A 22,134-nucleotide genomic window follows, 5' to 3' on the forward strand; every position below is an offset into this window, starting at 1 on the left:
CGTTGTTATTTTCAGTCTTTTCAAAGTGTGTTACTTCTTGAGTTATACTTTTATTCATCATCACTCTCAGATACTTTAATAAATGTCATTTCCTTCATTTACTTGAAAATCTAAAATTCCTATATGATCATTCTAAATAACTATATCGTTAACATATCATTACCAGATGTCGTTTCTCTAAAATCATCATAATCCATATTTCACATGCAGACTGTCACCCTGCAACTGTGTTTGTGAACCTGGGATTTGGGATAAAATATTTTCTTCTATTAACTAGATACCTTCAGTGATTCGCCAGTTTGGCCCTGGATCCCATCATTATCTGATATAGCAGCTGTGTTTTTCAATATGGGAATTGATTTCAGATCTTTATTTCCTCTGGAGAATCTTCAGCCAGACTTTAATGAAGATAATCTAGTGTAAGTTTTATTTTCATAATTAACTCCCAAAAACATTCTTTTAAATATTTTGTAATATGATAAGAGTTAATACTCGTTTGATAATTTCAGTACCCATTCTTGGTTTTTTTAAATCTCTCAAAGTTGAAATGGATCTTGAATTAGATACATTCCTAACATCTCTTTTAATCTGAAAGTCATCATCAAGTTTAACAGGGAGGATATAGGGGCACCTGGGTGGTCAGTCATTGGGCATCTGCCTTTGGCTCAGGTCATGATCCCAGAGTCCTGGGATCGAGCCCTGCATCGGGCTCCCTGCTCCAAGAGGGGCCTGCTTCTCCCTCTCCCACTCCCCCTGCTTGTGTTCCCTCTCTCGCTGTGTCTCAGTCTCTGTCAAATAAATAAATAAAGTCTTTAAAAAAGGGGGGGAATATAGAAACATTTAAAATTTTTAAATGTTTTTTAAATGAAACTGACATTATTTGACATTATTTGTTATTTGACATTATTTGTTGGTGATACTGGCCAAAGCAATTAGATAAGTATTTGACATTATTTGACATTATTCTGTTGGCAATACTGGCCAAAGCAATTAGATAAGAGAAAAAAATAAGAGATATAAAAACTGGAAATGAGTTGGTAAAAGTTTCATTATTTGCAGAAGTGTGTTAATGTATGCAAAGAAGCCTAAGAGTCCACTGAAAAGCTGTAACAAATAAAAGAAACAAGTAAGAGAAACTGGTATGGGGCACCTGGCTGTCTCATTGAGTAGAGCATGTGACTCTTGATCTCAGGGTTGTGAGTTCAAGCCCCACATTAGGCATGGAGCCTACTTAAAAGGGGGGGTGGGGCACCTGGGTGACTCAGTCGGTTGGGTGGCCAACTCTTGGTTTTGCCTCAGGCCATGATCTCAGGGTGCTGAGATCAAGTTCCGCATCAGGCTCTGCACTCAGCAGGGAGTCTGCTTAAGATTCTCTCTCTCTCTCCTCCCTCTGACCCTCCTCCCACTCACCTGCTTGCTCGCTGTCTCTCTCTCTCTCTCTCTCAAATAAATCAAATAAATTTTTAAAAAAAGAGAGAAGTTGGTATGGATTCCAGGGTACAAAGTTTAAAAAGAGAAATTAGTAACCTTTGGGTATATGAGCTGTAGCTAGTTTAAAAGATAAGCTGGTGGGTGCCTGGCTGGCTCAGTTGATAGAGCATGTGCTTCTTGATCTCAGAGTCTTGAATTCGAGCCCCACCTTGGGGGTAGAGATTACATTAAAAATTTTTTAAAAAGGGGCGCCTGGGTGGCTCAGTCATTAGGCGTCTGCCTTCGGCTCAGGTTGTGATCCCAGGGTCCTGGGTTCGAGCCCCGCGTCGGGCTCCCTGCTCAGCGGGAAGCCTGCTTCTCCCTCTCCCTCTCACCCTGCTTGTGTTCCCTTTCCACCTGTCTCTCTCTATCAATAAAATCTTTAAAAAAATTTTTTTAAATAAAATCTTAAAAAAAAGATAAACTGGAAGAAAAGACTTCATTTACAGCAGCAAGAAAATTATAGGAAATACCTAGGAATAAACTTGAAGAGAGAGAGAGAGAGAGAGAGAGAGAGTGTGTGTGTGTGTGTGTGTGTGTGTGTGTGTGTGTGTGTGTGTGTATAGAGACAAAATAGAAGACCCAAATAAATGGAAGAGCATACCATGCTTTCAGATGGGAAAATTCAACATTATAATATAAATAGATTAGAGCTCCTGAAATTAAACCATAAACATAATGACATTTGAATAAGAAATGCCAATGGGATATTTTGTGGGGAAAGGGAGAGTTGATACTATACAAGTGATTCTACAAAGTCATGTGGAAAAAAATAGTATCTAGAAAAGTTTTGAGAAAGAAGAGTTAGGAGGCAGGACTGGCCTTAGCAGATAATAGTATGGGACAAGTGCAACATGCAAAGTTCTGTCAGTGGAACAAAAGAAGTCCAAAATCGAACCAAATACATATAGATACTTCGTAAACGCTAAAGAAGCTATTTCCATAAATGAAAGAGTAGGCTATTAAGTATCTGGTATTACCCACTATCTGGAAAACTGGATAGCCATATGAAAAAAAATTTTGTATCCATACCTCAAACTGATAGAGCAAAGATTTAAATGTATACAATAAAACCATAAAATAGAAGAAACCAGCAGGTTTTTATAATCCTAGAAAAGGGGAAAATGGTTTTGTGTATGAACTAACACTCAAAAGCCATATAAAGGAAAATTAATTTATTTGACCACATTAAAAACACTTTGCCGTGGGACAGTAATCACTATACACAAAGTCAAAAAAGCTTCAAAAGGGAATGGGAGGGAGATATATATTTATATGAATTTTTCATATTCATGCATGTATGTATGAATGAAACAACTGTGGTTACAGGTAAAGATTTAGTTTCAAATTAATAAAAAGATAATAACCTATTAGAAAAATGGACAAAGGAATAAACTGATCACAGAAATAAAACTGGTTCTTAAATATGAGAATATACTCATCTTCACTTCTGAGAAAAAAGGTAAATTCTTGTTATTGCTATATCCAAAGCCAAACTCTTACCTCTCTAGTTCTCTTTCCACTCCATACAGGATCCCTTGTTGCTCAGATATAATCTGTATCTAAAAAATATGTTGGATAGCAAATTTTCAGATAAAGACTATGTTCTATCACTTTAAATAGGGAAAATAATGCTTTCCCAGCCCATCCAAAAAACCCAACCATTTCCCCCAAACATTGTTAAAATACTCAAACCACCTATATTTAAAACGTTAAAATACCAGTTATTTTATTATTTAACATTTCATGAATTCAGTAACATGTGGTCACGTATGTTGTATGCAACAGATTTGAATTTTTCTTCACTGTTGCAAGCCGGTACTGGTGGAAATAGTGAAATAAAGATATATAATGAATGCATTAAGGCATAATACATGCAGATAATATTCAGCAAAGTAGTTTTTTTTATTGGTTACTTACCAGTTGAAGAGTTGGCATCAGTTAGGCTTGGTGACTACAGCAGGGAGGTGGTGGCTGTAGTCACTGTTGCTGTGTAGTGGTAGGCATCGACGAGCACAGAGCAGGAAGGAGCTGGTGAAGGAATGAGTGAGCCATGATGAGATGCCTGTTTAAGCAACATGAGTACAAGACTGAATCCTATTGAGATATGACCACAACTCACTCTTCTCACTGAGACTCATGTGCAACTTAACCATTTTTGTTGGTGTGTATGAAATGTTTGAAGGCTCTTAAATATTCAGATAGGGAGAGTAGGATACTAAAGGGTAGTCGAACAGTTCTTTTCTTGACCATTGTTCTGTTAGATATACAGACTTAAAATCTGAATCACAACTAACCTCTTTTCTGCATTCCATCAATTCTCACATCCCTGTGTTCTAGTTCCTCTGCTCATGTCATAGCTGTTCTTTCCTTTTTTGTTACCAGTGTTCGTCTAATTCAGTTCCTCTTTTCATACCTACCCTGGCAAAAAAAAAAAAATCTCCTTTTCCCCAGGGGCTTTCTACCTCCAAGGTATTTATTCCTTTCACTGTTGGAGGATTCCTTTTATGAAACAGAGCCTTGAACTTCTTTCTCCTCTGTTCTCAAGCCTATTTACACCTTGTATTGAAGACTCTACAATTTGACCTATTTTCTGTTTTGCTGTCTCTTTTGTTTTAACCAAATTGATCTACTTGCTGTTCCTCCATATTAGTCATCATTGCATTGGCTCTTCCTCATACTGATCCCTCACCTCCATCCTCAGTGTCAGCTCACTAAAATATTACCTGTCTCTCTCGTTGAAGCGCTGTTTCTAAGAGCAAGACGGGGCTTGGGTGGCTCAGTCTGTTAAGCATCCACCTTCAGCTCAGGTCATGATCTTGGGGTCCTGGGATCGAACCCCACATGGGGCTCCCTGCTCAGCAGGGAATCTGCTTTTCCCTCTACCCCCCACCCCCACTTATGCTCTCTCTCACTCTTGCTCTCCCTAATGAATAAAATCTTTAAAAAAAAAAATAAGATCAAGACAGTCTTATCTGTATGGAACAGATTACTAAATCATGGTACGTTAATAATCATCATCACAACTACTAATAATTACATGCTGCTTACTATATGCTAGGCACAGTTCTAAGGGCTTAACATACAGCACTTCATTTAATGGTCACTACAACTATTAGATAGTATTCTCATTCCATTTTACAGGTGAGTCAGGCACAGAAAGGTTAAGTAGTTTGCCTGAGGTTTATAGCTAGGAAGGCACATAGGGCTACTAAGCAGAGACTTTAAAAGCTAAGAAAGCTTTTCATATATAGGTATGGAAGTATAAGATATATTAAGTGAAAAAGAGGTACATAACAGTATATAGTGTGCTGCCATTTACATTAAGGGGGGCAAATAAATAAATACATATGTATTTGTATATATATAAAATGCCTGTGGAAGGAAGGACTAAAACGAGTAGTGATTGGAGGGGAAATGGATGGCAAAAGGCCTAGACTGAGGACAGTTCTTCACAGCAGTACTGTGCCTTGATACCTTTTGGGTTTTTTAACCATATGAAGGTATTACTATTCAAAAAATTAAATAAGAAAGTACGTTTTGAAGGCCAAATTCATGTGTCTCCTCCTCTACGAACCTTCACTGATTACCTCAACCAAAACTGCGGTGCTTAGAATTGTTTATTTATATTGCTGTCTATTCATGAGACCTTTATTATGAGTTCTTTTGTAGTCAGAGCCACCTTCTACATAGTTCTCTGACACCAAGAACAATGAGGATAGTGCGTTATAAAAAGTAGCTATTCAATGGAAAACTAATGCATAGAGATAGGTATCAGATTAGTGTTCACCTGGAGTGGGAGATAGCAAAGTGACTTGGATCTGGCATGAAGGGACTTTTGTGGGTAATGGAAATGTTCTACTACTTCTTTATTCTGTTGGTGGCTACACTACTATATATATTTATCAAAACATAAAATGGGTATATTCCTTTTATTATATGTAAATTATGCCTCAACAAAACTTTTTTGTTGTTCAATCTTAAAATAATTATTTTGTGCCTAATTTCACATTGCTTTATTCACTTTTCAATAGTTCTGAAACACAGATGACATTGGGGGGGGAAAGAAGTGAAGATTCATCTTGTAAGCCAATTTTTTCAACTCTTCCTGAAACCAACATTTTAAATGTGGTTAAGGTAGGGAAAAACTCTTTTATGTCTTTAGCACAGTACTGAAACCATTTAGTTTTGTGGTTAGTGGTTTTAAAATAAAATCACTAGTGTTTTACCAGGTGATTTCCAATCTTTGAAATTTGTTAGCAGTATTCTTTGTATTAAACAGCGCTGTTTTTATTTTTTGTTTTAATATTAGGAGTAAAAGGGAACTTTAGATTTATAGAATTAATATAGTTCTAGGATACCTTTACCAAGAAGCTTTTAGAAACCAGTATTTTTAGAACCAATAATTTTTTTAGAATTAGGACGTATGAAGAGAAAAAAGTTATTACTTAGTGATTAAGAATTCATAACAGTGTTAAAACCTTTTAGTGGCTGAATCAAGTCAGTGATACTGAACCATTAAAAAAATCTCAAAAATGGAAATTGGAGAAGAAAATACTTACCGTGTCACCTAATTCAGCTATTACATTGCTATTAACATGAGTATTTCTTGCCTTTTTTCTAGACATCTGATGTTTTGTTTTCTATAAGTTCTCTTTTGCATTTTTTTGTCAGAAAGTTTTTATAATTTAAACTCTCCAAGTAAACTATATCTCCTTAAGTTGTTTTGTCTCTGTACTTCTGTCACAGTTTCTAGGCTTGTGTACATCTATACATCCAGAAGGTTACCAGGATCGTGAAATAATGTTGCTGATTTTAATGTTGTTTAAAATGAGTTTGGAGAAACAGCTGAAACAGATTCCTCTAGTGGACTTTCAAAGCCTCCTGATAAATCTGATGAAAAACATTAGAGATTGGAACACAAAGGTAACCATACTTAAAGCTTTTGTATTGGTTTTAGTATTGTTTTTTTGTATACCATCACAAATTGACTTTCATAGTGCATATGGAATTAATAGTTTCTAAGCTCAGTTAAGATCTCTGGCAGATGAAAAATAAACAGGAAGCGACTGTCTTTGTTGGAACTGTATTAAATTTATGATAACTGAATCTTCTCTAAAACTGCAGCTATTCATTCCAAAAAAAAAAAAATGTTTATTGGGGATTTATTGGGGGTCAAGCATTAATGGAAGTGCTGGAGATACAGCACTGGAAAAGATAAATCCATTGTCTTTATGGCAGTTTTATGCTAGTTAGAGGGTTAAATAATAAATGTATATTATATTATGTCAAGTTGTAATAAGGGCTACGAATTAAAATAAAGCAGGACATGGGTATAAAGAATAGCAAGACAGGAATCTTCTGCTGTTTCAGATAAAGCAGTCAGGGAATGCCCTTCTGAAGTGACCTTTGAGGAGAGACCTACATGAAATGATGAAGCAAAGTCACACATACAACAAAAATTAAGAGTTGAACGTTTATAGCCATATGAAGAGCAAACATGGATAATTTTTGTTAGGTTTTTAAGAATTACATTTTTTAACCTTTTTTGATGTAAAATTTCAAACACGTGCAAAAGTAGAAAGACAGGTACGATGAACCCATAAGTACTTAATCACCCAGCTTCAACAATTAACAAGAAATAATCAACCTTGTCTCATATGTTACCTCATCCCACTTTCTTCCCCTACTCAGAGATTATTTTGAAGCAATTGTGTTAGACCTTAAATACTGAAATAGTTGAGGATCCCTAAAATGCAAGAAATCCCAGGTCAGGAACATCTATGATCTTCTGCAGCTCTCATTATACACCTTTAGAAGCTGGTATTTGTATTTAGCTCATTTAGGGGTACCTGGGTGGCTCAGTCAGTTAAGCGTCCAACTCTTGATTTCGGCTCAGGTTATAATCTCAGGGTCCTGGGTTGGAGCCTCCAGTCGGGCTCCACACTCATCAGGGAGTCTGCTTGAGGATTCTCTCTCCCTCTGCCCCTCCCCCCTGCTTGCACACACACACACACACACACACACACACTCAAATTAAATTAGATCTCTTTAGATTTAGATTTGTATTCTTCTAGGGAGTACTGTTTAGAATATAGGTATAGGTATGACATAGAAAAAAACACTAAAGTGAAATTCTGATAAATATATTTGTTCAATACGTTCCAAAGTTTAAGATAAAACTGAATCTATGTACTTTGTATGTTTTAGCAGGTTCTAGGCTCCATGCTGTTTCTAAAAATGAGTGCTCTTTTTTTTTTTTTTTTTTTTTAAATGAGTGCTCTTTTTGTCATAATGCTCACATAGGGCAAGAAGGTGTGGATGAAGAAGATGTGGATGATTTGGTTTCACTGACCTATTGAAAAATCTTGCTCATTCTTTGTTTTCAGGTGCCTGAACTCTGTCTGGCCATAAATGAACTGTCTAATCATCCACACAACCTTCTGTGGTTGGTACAGCTGGTTCCTAACTGGACATCACGTGGAAGGTATTGAAAATTGAGAATTAAACATTAAGAAAAATTTATATTTACATTAATGAAATACTTTTGGGTCCTTTATTTCCTTTCATCATTCCTTGAATGTTAGATCAGTCTTTTATTTCATAGTCAGCTGTGGGAAAAAGCATTGAGAGCTTGATTCTAATACTTAACTCAGATCATTTTGTGATATTCTTGATTTTTTAATTTTAGCTTATCTTACAACTTAATACAGATGACACATATCATGAAAATGAATGAATTAGCTTTTTTTTACTTTAGTAAATATAAATATGAGCAATAAAATAAATTTTCTATCAGTATATCAGCAGGGCCAAAGATAAAGACTCTTAATGATTTGCAGGCAATTCTAACTTTATACACAAATACTTTACATGAAAATTTTACTGTTCTATTAAAGTTTATATGTTCTTATACTGTCTTCTCTTGAAATACTAGCTATGTTTCCACTGTTTCCAATTAGAAGAACTTTGGGCTTATTCATTTGCTTCTCAAACAATATTGATTAAAATGCATTCTAAATACTTCTAAATTCTAATTCCAGGCAACTAAGACAGTGCCTCAGCCTAGTGATTATTTCAAAGCTTTTGGATGAGAAACGTGAAGATATCCCTAATGCCAGTAATCTACAGGTATAAATAATATTTTTGTTTTCCTTTCATAAATGGGAAAGGTAGTGAAGTGTAAGGAAAATTGATGGTTCTTAAGTCAGAAGTTCTGGGGTTAGATCTCAACTCTCAAGCATAATACTATTCATATAATCTTTAGAATGGTACTTAACTAATGAGATCCATTACACTGACATGATATCATATTCAGTAACATATAGGTTGGTTGTGGATAATTAGATGAATTAATGTATAAATACTGGGAAAATCAAAATGTGCTATATAAATATGACTATATGATTATCAAGGTTAGCAATTTTATCACAAGATTAGAACTTGCAGAACTATTGTACATTAATTGCATCTTGTACCTGTTTTAATATTATATTGTCCTTAAATTGTAGAGCTCAAACATGGGTTGTCCTCTAGTAATTGTTTAGTAGTAAATATATCATGTATAGATGAGTGGGTTTAAATATGTCCAGCGGAAGCTCCACTGAAAGGTACTGAAAGCTTTCTACAAACATTAATAACACTAAGGGAGCTACATGGGCTACACATAGTTGGAATTTTAAAACTCAACATCTAACCTGGTCTAGATATGTTCTTCTGTGAACTGCAATTCAATACAAGATGATTTATTCTCTACTAGGTCCTAGGGATAAAAAAATGAATTAGAGACTCTGCTCTTGAAAACATAATCTAGGTTGAAACAAAATAAACCCTTGTAGTACAGTGTAGTAAGAACAATGATAGAGGTATGCACATGGTGCTGTGAGACAGAGATTGAAAGGGACAGCTGATTTCTTCATTAGTAGAGCTCAGGTAGATTTGATTCCGGATATGGGGACTGTCAGTCCTTTCAGTGATAACTTACTTTCATCAAAAGAGAATTCTTTTTAGAATTCAGTGACTTCTACTCATAGGGAGATTCAGCTTTGCTGACTTTCAAATAATTTCACAGAGAAAGCGTTCTGTTTGGCCTCAAATGGCTATTGTAATGCCATTTGGTCTCCTCCTCAAGCTTTTATCCTCAATTATAAGTATTGAACCTTTTAATTTAAAGTCTGTTTTAAGCAAATGAGGACTTTTAAATAAAGGAGAATTGGATATCACTGGACTATAAAGAAAGCTAAAGGGGCAAAATTAGAGAAGGCAAAATGAACAGAGGACCACTGAAAAAAAGTAGACTAAGAACAACTGTATTGCTTAATATTGTTCAGTTTCTCCTCTTTCTGTTGATAGATATCAGTCCTACATCGCTATCTTGTGCAAATGAAGCCTTCTGATTTGTTGAAGAAAATGGTCTTGAAGAAAAGGGCTGAACAGCCAAATGGCACTATTGATGATAGTCTTCATTTGGAACTCGAAAAGCAGGTATCCGGGGTAGATCATCTCAGAAGAGTACATATGAGTATAACTGATGCCAGTTTCCTAACAGCAGGCTGATAGCATAGGCATTTCTGGATTTAGAGACTTAGATACATTCTAGCAAACACAATTACAAAGTGAATGATATTTTTTACTTACTGCTGTCGTGAAATTTTTAAGTAACCTTGAGAGTTGAGAACCGAGGTAAAAGGATGGTTGTTGGTAATTTAATACTGGGAGTATTTTTTATACTCCTTTACTAGGGCACTTGTGAGATAGTAAAAGGAATGCACTTGAGTTAGAAGTCAGGAAGCCTAGATTAAATGCTTGGATTTTCCTACTTACCAGCTCAGTTAACTTTATTAGCAAATTCTTTAGTCCTTCCTGGGCAACTCTCCTAATAATGTAAGCTGGAATGATACTATGCTAGCTAATTCATGGGTGTTTGTTTTATTTATTTCTCTAACAGGCATATTACCTGACCTACATTCTTCTTCATTTAGTTGGTGAAGTTAGTTGTTCTCATTCTTTTTCTTCTGGACAACGGGTAGGTAGATTTAGTGTTTTTTGTTTTTAATAAGTGTCACTATTGATGGAATGAATGAATGTTCTTTATTTAGAAGAAAACTTCATAAAAGTTAACTTTGGGTTTGCTGTAGAAATCCCAGTGTACACTGGAAAGAGGAAAGTAATAGTAACTTTGCAACCATATCATTGGCAAGAATTACTTGTTTGCACATGTTAGTTCTGTTTATTGGAGTGTAATTTAACCATCATAACTTGACAACAATATAATACATTAATAAGATACCAAGGTCACCACATGGGCCAGCTATTAGCTGGTTTTTTCCTGTCTTTTCTCCCACTCACTTTTTTTCCCTTTAGAACTAATATTTGCCTTCAAAATTAAATTGATGGTAAGTCAGGCTACTTTACATATGCATTTCTTAACTATCTCCCCATGTTAAGATACTCATTTTGAATTATTCTGTCCTTTCCATACTATCATAATCCATACTTCTGGGGAAAGTTCTTGTTTAAAGTCATCATGTTTCACACTGTAGGTATTCCAACCTGTTTTAAAACTTAGTATTATTTCCTTAGTCATTGTGAAAAGGACACAACACTGGGGGTTCATGTGGGGTTTTCTTGGTTCTGTTGTTTGTTTTGGGTTTGTTTTTTGGTTTTTGTTTGTTTTTTAGACACATAATGTTACATTAATGTCAGGTGTACAACATAGTAATTCAACAGGTTTATATGTTATGCTGTGCTCACCACAAATGTAGCTACCGTCTGTCACCATACAATGCTATTACAACACCATTGACTATATTCCCTATGCTGTACCCTTTATACCCATGACTTACTCATTCCATATCTGGAAATTTGTATCTTCTACTCCCCTTCAGCCATTTTGCCCATCCCCTACCACCCCCTACCTTCTGGCAACCATCAGTTTGTTCTCTGTATTTATAGGTCTGTTTCTGCTTTTTGTTTGTTTATTCATTTGTTTTTTAGGTTTCACATATCAGTGAAATCATGTAGTATTTATCTTCTGTCTGACTTATTTCACTTAGCATCATACTCTGTAGGTTCATCCATTTTCTCACATGGCAAGATCTCATTCTTTTTATGCCTGGGTAGTATTCTAGTGTGTGTGTGTGTAGCACATTACACACACACACACACACACACACACACACACACACCACATCCTCTTAATCCATTCATCTGTCACTGGACACTTGGGTTGTTTCCATTCTTGGCTTGTAAATACTGCTGCAGTAAACATAGGGATGCATATATTTTCTCAAATTAATGTTTTTGTTTTCTTTGGGTAAATACCCAGTAATGGAATGACTTAAGTCATTTGGTATTTCTATTTAACTTTTTGAAGAACCTCCATATCGCTTTCCACAGTGACCACACCAATTCACATTCCCACCAACAGTACATGAGGGTTCCTTTTTCTCCACATCCTCGCCAACACTTGTTATTTCTTGTCTTTTGATTCTAGCCATTCTGATACGTGTAAGGTGATAGCTCATTGTGATTTTGATTTGTATTTCCTTGATGATTAATGATATTGAGCATCTTTTCATATATCTATTTGCCATCTGTAGGTCTTCTGTAGAAAACTGTCTAAGTCTTCTGCCCATTTTTTAATTGGATGTGTGTGTGTGTGTGGTGTTGAGTTCTTTATATATTTTGGATATTAACCAAATCGGATATCAACGTTAATTGGATATATCATTTGCAAATATCTTCTCCCATTCAGTAGGTTGCCTTTTCATTTTGTTGATGCTTTCCTTCTCTGTGTGGTGGTTCATGTATTTTTATAAACACTCTTGTACATAGCACTATATTTGCTCTCTTTTTTTTTTTAAGTTTATTTAACTAATCTCTATACCCCCAAAATGGGGCTCGAGATCAAGAGTCACATGCTCCCCTGACTGAGCCGGCCACCTGCCTGCCCCTAAAACTGTTTGCTCTCCTGATTGGAATCTAATGTAGTCATCTATCTGTATTGTTCTTATATGGTCCTCACATTTTTTTAAATAATTTTTTCTGATTAAAAGCAATGAGTATTGTTTAACAATTCAATTATTATAAAACTATATAAGGTAGAAAGTGAAAGACTCCTATTATCCAGTGCCCTCCTATAAATTTCTCCATAATCTGTGCATATACTAACTTAATTACTTTAACAAAAATGGAGTCATACTATTCATATTATTTGCAACTCATCTTTTTTTTGCCTTAAGATATTAGCACTTATATCTAATAACTATAGTATTTCAAAATCTTTGTTGATGAGCATTGTATTATGCTCCTTGTGATTACCCACAGTACTAACATGAACATGCTTATTTGTGTATGTCTACCAACCTATACAAGCATTTCTTTAGGATAAATTACTAGAATTAGAATTGCTAAATCAAAGCTTGTAAATTTTTCAAATTTTAATTATTGTAAAATAATGGTTATCACATTTCCCTTCCAAAGAGTGTCCATTTACATTCTCACCTTATATATTCAACCTTACCTGTATGTATACCAGTGACTGTTTTGGACTATACACTTCTAAAACTTAAGACACTTAATTTGTCAAGACACTACTTTTAAACCTTCTTTTGTTCATAGAGAAAAAGTAAGTTGGCTGTTTATTTGAATATTCCATTAGAGAATATGTTAAAAAAGAGGGACTCTTTAAATTTCTGAGCATTACATCACAGAACTCTAGCATTAATTTTCATTAATGTAGCTTAATATACAGCAAAACAACTTTCATTTTTGTGTATATTTTTATGTTAGCAGTAAACCTTAACAGTCTTATTGTCGTGGCAGTTACTGTTTTCAGTGGTATGACTGCTATTATGTTATGGTTAACATCAGAAATCGGTAATTGGAGAATGAGATTTTTTTAAATGATTGTTAGTTCTAAGCATCATCTCTTTGTTAATTTGCAATGCTTCAGAGTTGTTTTCATCCCTCATGTTTGTTTTGCACAGAAACACTTCGTGCACCTCTGTGGGGCTTTGGAAAAGCATGTTAAGTGTGATATTAGGGAAGATGCAAGACTGTTTTATAGAACTAAGGTAAGTGTTTGTTTTTCATAAGAATTGTTAGGGTTTTCTGTTGTTGTCTAGCTTTGATTACATTAATATTTGAGGAAGAGAAGTGAATAAGCCTCTCTTTAAAAAGGGGGGGTTACCTGGGTGTCTCAGTCAGTTAAGTGTCTGTCTTCAGCTCAGGTCATGATGCTGGAGTCCTGGGATTGAGCCCCACATGGTGGGGGTGGGGAGAAGCGGGGGCTCCTTTCCCTCTGCCCTTCACCCTGCTCATGCTCTCTCAACCTTCTTGTGCTCTCTGGCTCTCACTCTCTCAAATAAATAAAATCTTAAAAAAAAAAAACATATAAGGTGAGAAATATGACTTTCTCCTTTAATAACAGAAATCAGTTTCTACTAAATACTTCTAGCTAAATTAAAAGTGAAAGGAGAGGCACCTAGCTGGCTCAGTCAGTAGAACATGTAACTCTTCATCTGGGGTTGTGAGTTTGAGCCCCACATTGGGCAAAGAGATTACTTTTTTTAAAAAAGTGAAAGGGAAAAATCTCAAGACAAATATATTTTTCATTTTACTGTGCTCTCTATTCTAAGACTTCTGACACCTGAAGAGAAAGTTCTTCCAGTACTAATAAAACTTATTGGAACGCCTGGGTAGCTTAGTTGGTTAAGCATCTGCCTTTGGTTCAGGTCATGATCTCAGGGTCCCATGATCGAATCCCGCATTGGGCTCCTTGCTCAGCGGGGAGCATGCCACTCCCCCTGCTTATGCTCTCTCTCTGACAAATAAAATCTTAAAAAAGAGAGAGAGAGAATTAGTTTCTTTTCTGATTACAAATTAAGACTTTTATGCCTAAGTTAGTTTCAGGGATTAAAAGCAATTTTGTGATAGTTGAAAACTTGTTTTGTTCAGAGAGAAGAAATAGGTTAGCTGTTATTCTTTGAATGTCCCATTAGAGAATGTGTTTAAGAAGGATTCTTCAGGTTTCTGAGTTCTACATCATCCAGTCTGAGCTCTAGGATGGAAATGATTCAGCAGTAAGCTTGCTAAGCTTTTTTCTTAAAAGTTTAGTATATTCCAAGACAGTAGACAGTAGAAAAGCTGACAATGAGTATGGAGTTAGGAAAACAACTTGAGTTATTAATAAAATAATTTAAGTTTTTCCTAAAACATTAAACGCTTTTTTAAAAAACTTTTTTCTTTTAAGGGATTTTTTAATTCCAAACCATCTTTTAGCATTTGTAATGTAAAGCTGATTCTTTTTTGCCATTGTGTTTGGATAAATCAGTAAATGTGAAGTTTCAGCTTCGTAACTTTATATCTTACATTAATTAGCTGTAAAGGTTAGTCATTTCAACAATGCCCATTTGGATTCAGTATGTGTATTTATTTTAGTAGATTTAAGTTAAATACAGAGGTGAGCAACTAATGAAGTTGTATCGGATTGCAGATTTTCAGAAATATGTAGGGGATAGCTCTTTGACTTAGAGGGGAAACCATAGTTTCAAAGAAGCACATTCTTTTGAACATTGACTAGAGTTACTGGCCCATAGAACTTAGTGGTAGTGGCTACTGCTGACAGATGTGCTAAAAGGGGACCACCCAAGGTTTTTGTTTCTTAAAGCCAAGGGCCTGCATAGATTGCTGCCAGGGCTTGCTTCTCTTACTTAGAGTGGAGAGAGACACAGGGGTCTATGGAAATTGTGTCGGGGGATGGTCTGCTGAGGAGTTACCTCTTCACAACCTGTAATAGAAAAGGTGGTGATTATTTAGGAGAAACCAAATCTGCTGAACTCTGGAGAAAAAAGTAGACCTTTTAATTTACTTTATAAACTTAAAGCAGCTATAAAATTCTTGACTTGTTTAAAACATTTTTCTGAAGCAGTTATGTTTAAGAACTAATTGAGAATCTCTTAGAGTTGTAGGGAAGCTTGAGTTTCAGGCAGAGACTCACTAAACCTACAAACGTGGAATATACTTTGTATTTAAAGAGGATTCATAGTACTTGCAGAAACCTAGAGAGACAGTACAGTGAATCTTGGATCTTCTGATAATGTGGAAAGGAACAAATGACAGCCATTTTTGTGGCCTTGAGTCTTTCAAATAGAAGTTGGAAAGACAAAGACAGCCAAAGCCTTGGGCCCTATAACAAAGCCCACAATTCAGCTACTCTCTGTGGGTGTTCAAAAGCCAGCAAATTGAAAATATAAGTGTCTTGCAGGCAGGGAAGGAATATGTTTTTTCTGGATGATCTTTAGTAACTGATGGGAAAATAGAGTCCTAAGCGTTCAGGAATTTAGATTATGGTGACTGAGAAAAGTCTTACATTAATCACTATGATTTGAAAGCCCCTTCAGAAGATGAGTAGTTTATTTTCTCTTTCTTGACAAAATTAAATTGAATTGTTGGGTATGGGCCTGTCACAACTATCATATCTTTCATATCAAGCATTAAATTGATTTTAGTTAAGGATGTTTTGATCTGATCCCTTTTCCCCTTTTTGATATTTTTAAGGTAAAAGACCTGGTTGCCAGGATACATGGAAAATGGCAGGAAATAATCCAGAACTGTCGGCCTACTCAGGTGTCATTTTATAAAACAGTTTTATTTATTCTTAGTAGTTTTGCTAAATGGTATTTCTTTATACTGTTTAAAAAAAAAAAAAATGACAGAGCACTTGCTTCTAGGTATCTTAAGATAAACTGAAAACTCCAGTATAATAATCTGTGTATGTTTTTTAGTATTTGTTTGCTTTATATTTATTAATTTATTTCCAGAGATGGTTGAGCCCATTTTAAAATGTCACATTGCATCAAATGGAGGTTGATATTTTCATGGGGAGCATTTTTCTTAACAGCTTTATTGAAATAAAATTCACGTATCATATTTCACTCATTTAAAGTGGTTTTTAGTGTATGCACTGAGTTGTGTAACCATCACCACCAAATATTTTAATGTACTTTAAAACATTTTTGTTACTCCAGAAAGAAATCTCAGAACCCATTAGCAGCCACCGCCCATTCCCCAACCATGTGCATTTCTATTCCCAACTCCCCCCAAGCCTTTAGGTAACCACTCTTCTTTTGTCTATATAGATTTGCCTATTCTTCACATTTCATATAAGTGAAATGATATACTATGTGGTCTTTTATGACTGGCTTCTTTCACATAATGTTAGGTGAATCCATGTTATAGCATGTATGTCATTTCTATTGCCAAATAATATTCCGTTGTATGAATATATCTTATTTATCCACTTATTAGATGGGACATTTAGGTATGCTTCTACTTCCTGGCTGTTGTAAATAACGCTTCCATGAACAACACTACACAGGTTTTAGTGTGAACATATGTTTTCAAATTAAAATATTTGGGGTGTATACCTGGGAATGGAATTGCTGAGTCGTGTGGTAATTCTATGTTAAATGTTTTGAGGAATTGCCAGACTGTTTTCCATAGTGTGTGTACTGTTTTACATTCCCACCAGAATGTATAAGGTTTCTAAATTCTCCACATTCTTGCTAACACTTGTTATTATCTGTGTTTTTGATTATAGCCATAGTAGGGTGTTGGTAGTAGAATCTCATTGTGGTTTTAATTCATATTTCCCTAATGACTAATGATGTGCATCTTTTCATATGCTTACTGTCCATTCATGTAACTTCTTTGGAGAAATGTCTATTGAAATCCTTTGCCCATTTTTTAATTGGGTTTTTTATCTTTTTATTACTGAATTGTAGAAATTCTCCATTTGTTCCAAATACAAGTCCCTTGTTAGGTATATAATTTGCAAATAACTCTCTAATTCTGTCTGTTGTCTTTTCATTGCCTTGATGGTATCATTTGGAGAACAAAAGGTTTTAACTGTGATGAAGTCCAGTTTTATTTATTATTTTTCCTTTTGTTAGGCTTTTGGTATCATATCTAAGGGGACTTTGCTTAAGAGGGGCATTGTTTAAGCACCTGGTATTACATTTGCCATACTATAAATTTGCCTTTTACAAACTAACTGATATGTTATTGTCTAAAATTATGCTTCTCAAATTTTAATGTGCATATAGGCATCAATTTATTGAAATGCAGATTTTGATTCAGTAGGTCTGGAGTGAGACCTGAGAGATGCTGCATTTCTAACAGGTTCTCAGATTGATGGCAATGCTGCTGGTCCAGGAACCATAATTTCAGTAGAAGGGACTTAGAAGTGGCTTATAGTTTATGTCAAAGCAACAGGAACACTGAAGATTAATTAGGAAAAGTAATCTCAACTCTTCTGCATTTTGACTCTCTTGCTGTTATTGCCGCTCATAAGATATGCCTGCTCTTTGAGACATCTTAATGTTTTGTTGTTATTTCAGTTTCTAATCTCAGTAGATCTTGTTTTAGCCTGGCCATCTTTGCTGATGTGGTATTAAAATAAATGAATGTAATACCAAAACTTTTCTACTAGTCAGCTTAACATTTTACATAATCTTCTTAAATATGATCCTCTACTTGTGTGTATTGGTGAGGAAAACATCTTGGACTTATTTTGTGCTTTTTTTAATAACTGTTAGACCACAAAATGTGAAAACTGATTCTGATTACCATAAATTTTCAGAGAAATGTACAATATAAAGATTTTATTACTTCCTTTATCAAAACCCTGTTTGATGATTAGTAGTTTTATAAGGATTAATGCATAATCTGACTTTCCTTTATCCTGTTTTTTTCCCCATTCCCTTTTCTAGGGGCAGCTTCATGACTTCTGGGTACCAGATTCTTAACAGGAGTTGAAGCAGCAAAAATATGAACCAAGAGAAATTCAGTAAGACCTTTTTCTAGAGGAGTAGAAAGAATGCTACAAACCAGTGGAATCCATGCTAAGAAAATGTGCTGCAAATGTGCCACTTGAATATCTAGTATGAAGCTGGTAATGAAGAAATTGCCATTTCTGAAGCAGATATGAAACACGATCTGCTTAATTTTAAGGCAACTGACATTTTAAAAAGAGCAGAGTCCTATAACAAGAGGGGAGGGGTAGAAGCAGCTGATAGTTGCATGTCTAACCTGCCCCTATTAACTCCTCTTGTTAATTTGTAAGCCAGTTATCCTTTTGTTTTGTTTTGTTTTGTTTTGGATTGTATTTATGGCACTTGGATAATCACAGGAAGTATGTAGGAAAGGGTTTGGACCAAGTTGAGTAGTTTGACATGGAAATCAAGACCAAGTTCCAGTTGGGTTTAATCTTCCCCTTGGTTATTTTAGGACTCAAAAAGAAAACTTAGAACTGAGATTAATAACAAAAAGAATAAATCTCTTCTGTAACTCCTATAAACCACAGGGAGGTTTCAATCCATACATTTTCCTTCACTATTCAAGATTAGAAATCTGTTAGGTTTTTAAAATACATTTATAAACAGTTAAGAAACAGAAATTTGGTATATTGTCAGATCCCCCTTAAGGGGAAGAGGTTAAGCTATAAAATAGTGTCTCTGTTTTTATGCCAAAACATTTATTGCAGTTTGTTTTGGGTTCCTTTTAAGTGTATATATAATTTTTAAATACTGGTTAAAATCTTAGAATTTGGCTAAATCTTAGAATCCTGGCCCTTGGTTAGCCATATTATAGAAGTCTATAGTATAAAAGCTTAAAGATCTGGACAAGTTTCCAAAACCCTTACTTTCATGAGTATATAAGCTTGGCAGAGACCTGGATGGTGTTTATTCTTTGGGACATTGCACACGCGTGTGTGTGTGTGTGTGTGTGCTTGCACGCGCGTGTGTGTGTGCTTGTATTTTAAATTTGTTGCACTTGAAAACCACAGCTGCTCTAAGTATTCTTAAACACTGGAAAGCCATCCTTGGGTTTAAATGGTGAAGGGTTAGTAGAAGTGCACATGCTGGTCTTATTAGCCCAAGGGCCCTTTGAAGCCTTTGGTAGTAATAGACTCTTACTAGCTAACTGAAAAATTCTTTTGTTGACTGAGTGTCCCTTTGTGGAGAGGGTTGTTTCTTGAATGAGAATGTCAGCTTTTTTTTCCTTTCAATATTGACTTGGATGACACTGCTTTCCTGAGCATTCTGATGTCTCCAATTGTGGGGGGAAAGATGATGGAGAGGAAGGGAATTGGACTTGGGGTTTATGGTTTGAGAGGGGAGAAAATAATTTTTGAAAAATAGTTTTCTACCTCTAAATTGAGGCTTAGGAGTAAAAAGCATTTTATCTTAAACTTATCATTTACAATAGTATAAGTAACTTTTGAGCCCATGTCAAGCATTGAGCAGTTAGAGATTTTATAGGGAAGACTAAGTAAATCCAATTCCTTAGAACCCCGACTGAATGAGGCTCCAGGAGTCAGACCAACAAAAGTTTTATTCTGTGTTGAGTTTACTGGTAAGAATATTATTATCTCGATACTACCTCTCAAGGGTATTATTAGAAAATGCCACTTATGGTTAATGAGATAGATACAAAGAGTTCTATTTGACAGAAGCTTGAAACTCTGGCATCTATCTGCCCAACAATGGGGGCTTTCACTCTTTGTAATTTAATACTTTGTAGATACATTATTTGTGTGTAATTTTATAAGTGTTCATATTTTTCTCATTTTGCATTGTGTAAAGTGTACAAAATCTCAAAGTATAAAATACTGCTTATATTGCTTGTAATTACAGTGTGTAAATATTTTCTAATCGTGTACATTGATGGGGGGACAAGTGGGTTATTCAGGTTTTTTTTTTAAGTGACCCTTTTGTATTGCAGTTTCAACTGATAACTGCTCATCAAATTTAAAACCACTTTGATACATTTTTATTTAGCAGTTCCAATAAGAAAAGTCTCTATTTTTAATTGTCTTTCTTCATTAGAGAAAAATACTTCATCTGTCCCTTTAAAAATGGCCAGACATCAGTTTGAGCCCTTGTATTTTTGACTCTGGTAGATGTCTCCGTCTCCAGGTCATACTCCAGTCAGTATTTGCATTGGGTTCTCATACAAATTCTGTGATGATTCTCTTTTAGCACAAGTAGCCCATGACTTTTCTCCCAAATCAAGTATTACCCTTCTCCCTCTTGAGTCCCCAAGTTCTGTCTCCCTCCTGCTGTTGTTGCCCAGCGAATGGGATGGTAGTGGGGGGAGAAAATGTTCATTGCACAGAAAATGTCAGGCCACTTTTGGGACTTGGCAAACAAAGCTTGCACTGAGTGGTGGTGTGTTTGGCAATATTACTGTGCCAAAAATAACCTTGTCTAATTTTCTGGATATGTATGTCAAACTTATTACCCTTGTTGCAAGCTGAAAATTAAGGTACTTGTAAGTGTTTATGCTTTTGTGTGTAACTGTTTGCCTTTTCTAAACTGCTTTTCTTGTTATCGGAAAATATAATTCTATTAGTTATATCATGTTAAGTGAAGAGGCTCTCCATGCACAAAATGCATCTATCTAGCAGTAAAGTTAACAGCATTTGTACATTTCCTGTCTGTCTTTTGATGGCAATGGTGCCTTTGTCACCTTTTGGAAGGTTGGCATTTTGGTTTTGTTTTGAAGTACAAATAATAGCTTGCTTTTGACTTCACAGAACCTCCCCAGATGTAAAAGAGAGAAAATGGCGCATTGTCATCCAGGCTCAGTCAGGAGCATTTGCATTTTTATTTCTGTCCAAACAAGTATAGTTGGTGGGGACTAGCCAGTAATAATGCGTGGAGTCTTTAAACCAAGGGTAATTTTTAAATTTAAAAATAAAAAATTTAAGAGGTGACCCAATAACAAGTGACTGAGTTGGAAAATTAGGGAAGAGACTGTCCTGGTTTGTCTCCAAGGAGGCAATATTAGGGTACCGGTGGCTGGGCATGTAGAGCACGATCTGTGGTGGTTATTTCTTACTCGTTTACAGTGTTGGTGCACCTCGTTATCTGTGCATCTGTTTTCCCTGGGCAGTCCTGTCAGCCAGTTGCTCCATCAGCTCTTAGGCAGTTTACAAGTAAATGCAGATTTCTTTTCTCTTCCCTTCTTTTTTTTTTTTTTAAGATTTTTTACTACATCTTGTTTAAAGTCCCATGAATGTATGTGTGTGTTATTAAAAATGCTTTTTCTCAGTTTGAACGTGTTTGGTAATATTTGTTTGGGAGTGGGGGATAGTTAAATATCTGGGAATCCTGTTTCTTCCTTGCCCCATCCCCCTAGTTTTTAAACTGATTCTTTTTTCCTCTTGCTTTGGATTCTTCCATCTGTTTTTTTGGTTTGATGTCTCCTGTTTCTGGAATACATAAAGCTATAGTTGTGCACAGTTCACTTTTACAGAACCCACTTAATAATTTGCTGCATAATTTGTGGTCAGCAATTCAGTACCCCCTTCACTCGGTTGATTCAACAACTATTGCATACCTACTACATGCTAGGCACTCTTGAGGATTCAGTGGTGAACAACACAAACAGCTCTCATGAATTGTACCTTCTGGTATCCAGGTGAAAATACTTTGTTACTGGCCAAAGAGGACTGGAAAGGAATCCTTTGGCCTGGCTCCCTTGTTCTAGAGCCCAGGTCAAGGAAAGGGGAAGCCATATGATGCAGAAGCAGGGCTCAGGACTACCTCCAACCTGCCAGGCAGATAAAGCTGTGCATATGCCAGCTGAGGGGAG

The 22,134-nt window shown here is 35.6% G+C and overlaps 1 protein-coding gene and 1 long non-coding RNA gene across 6 annotated transcripts in view; one reads left to right on the forward strand and one right to left on the reverse strand.

Moving 5' to 3' along the window:
• SLF2 (SMC5-SMC6 complex localization factor 2) overlaps window positions 1-21,727 on the forward strand; it is a 44,952-nt gene extending 23,225 nt beyond the window's left edge. For 2 of the 4 annotated variants that reach the window (XM_027595843.2, XM_027595845.2), the window contains 10 exons: window positions 278-419; window positions 5,505-5,607; window positions 6,220-6,396; window positions 7,860-7,957; window positions 8,514-8,601; window positions 9,823-9,954; window positions 10,418-10,495; window positions 13,461-13,547; window positions 16,033-16,101; window positions 18,246-21,723. In XM_027595843.2, the coding sequence (XP_027451644.1) occupies window positions 278-419; window positions 5,505-5,607; window positions 6,220-6,396; window positions 7,860-7,957; window positions 8,514-8,601; window positions 9,823-9,954; window positions 10,418-10,495; window positions 13,461-13,547; window positions 16,033-16,101; window positions 18,246-18,281 (1,010 nt within the window). In that variant the 3' untranslated portion in view covers window positions 18,282-21,723. Of the gene's footprint in view, window positions 1-277; window positions 420-5,504; window positions 5,608-6,219; window positions 6,397-7,859; window positions 7,958-8,513; window positions 8,602-9,822; window positions 9,955-10,417; window positions 10,496-13,460; window positions 13,548-16,032; window positions 16,102-18,245 lie in introns of all 4 variants that reach the window. The other 2 variants (XM_027595844.2, XM_027595842.2) reach the window with 2 other exon arrangements.
• Window positions 282-22,123, reverse strand: LOC113923243. 2 transcript variants are annotated; one of them, XR_003520248.1, is made up of 5 exons: window positions 21,880-22,123; window positions 15,186-15,262; window positions 3,391-3,501; window positions 2,974-3,032; window positions 282-398 (listed from the first exon to the last, which is right to left on the reverse strand). It is a non-coding gene; the product is annotated as an uncharacterized LOC113923243 (long non-coding RNA). The 2 variants fall into 2 exon arrangements; XR_003520252.1 differs by lacking the exon at window positions 15,186-15,262.
• Window positions 22,124-22,134: the final 11 nt, after the last annotated feature.

This window comes from Zalophus californianus, chromosome 15, assembly GCF_009762305.2.
Source record: "Zalophus californianus isolate mZalCal1 chromosome 15, mZalCal1.pri.v2, whole genome shotgun sequence".
Classification (NCBI taxonomy): Eukaryota; Metazoa; Chordata; class Mammalia; order Carnivora; family Otariidae; genus Zalophus; species Zalophus californianus.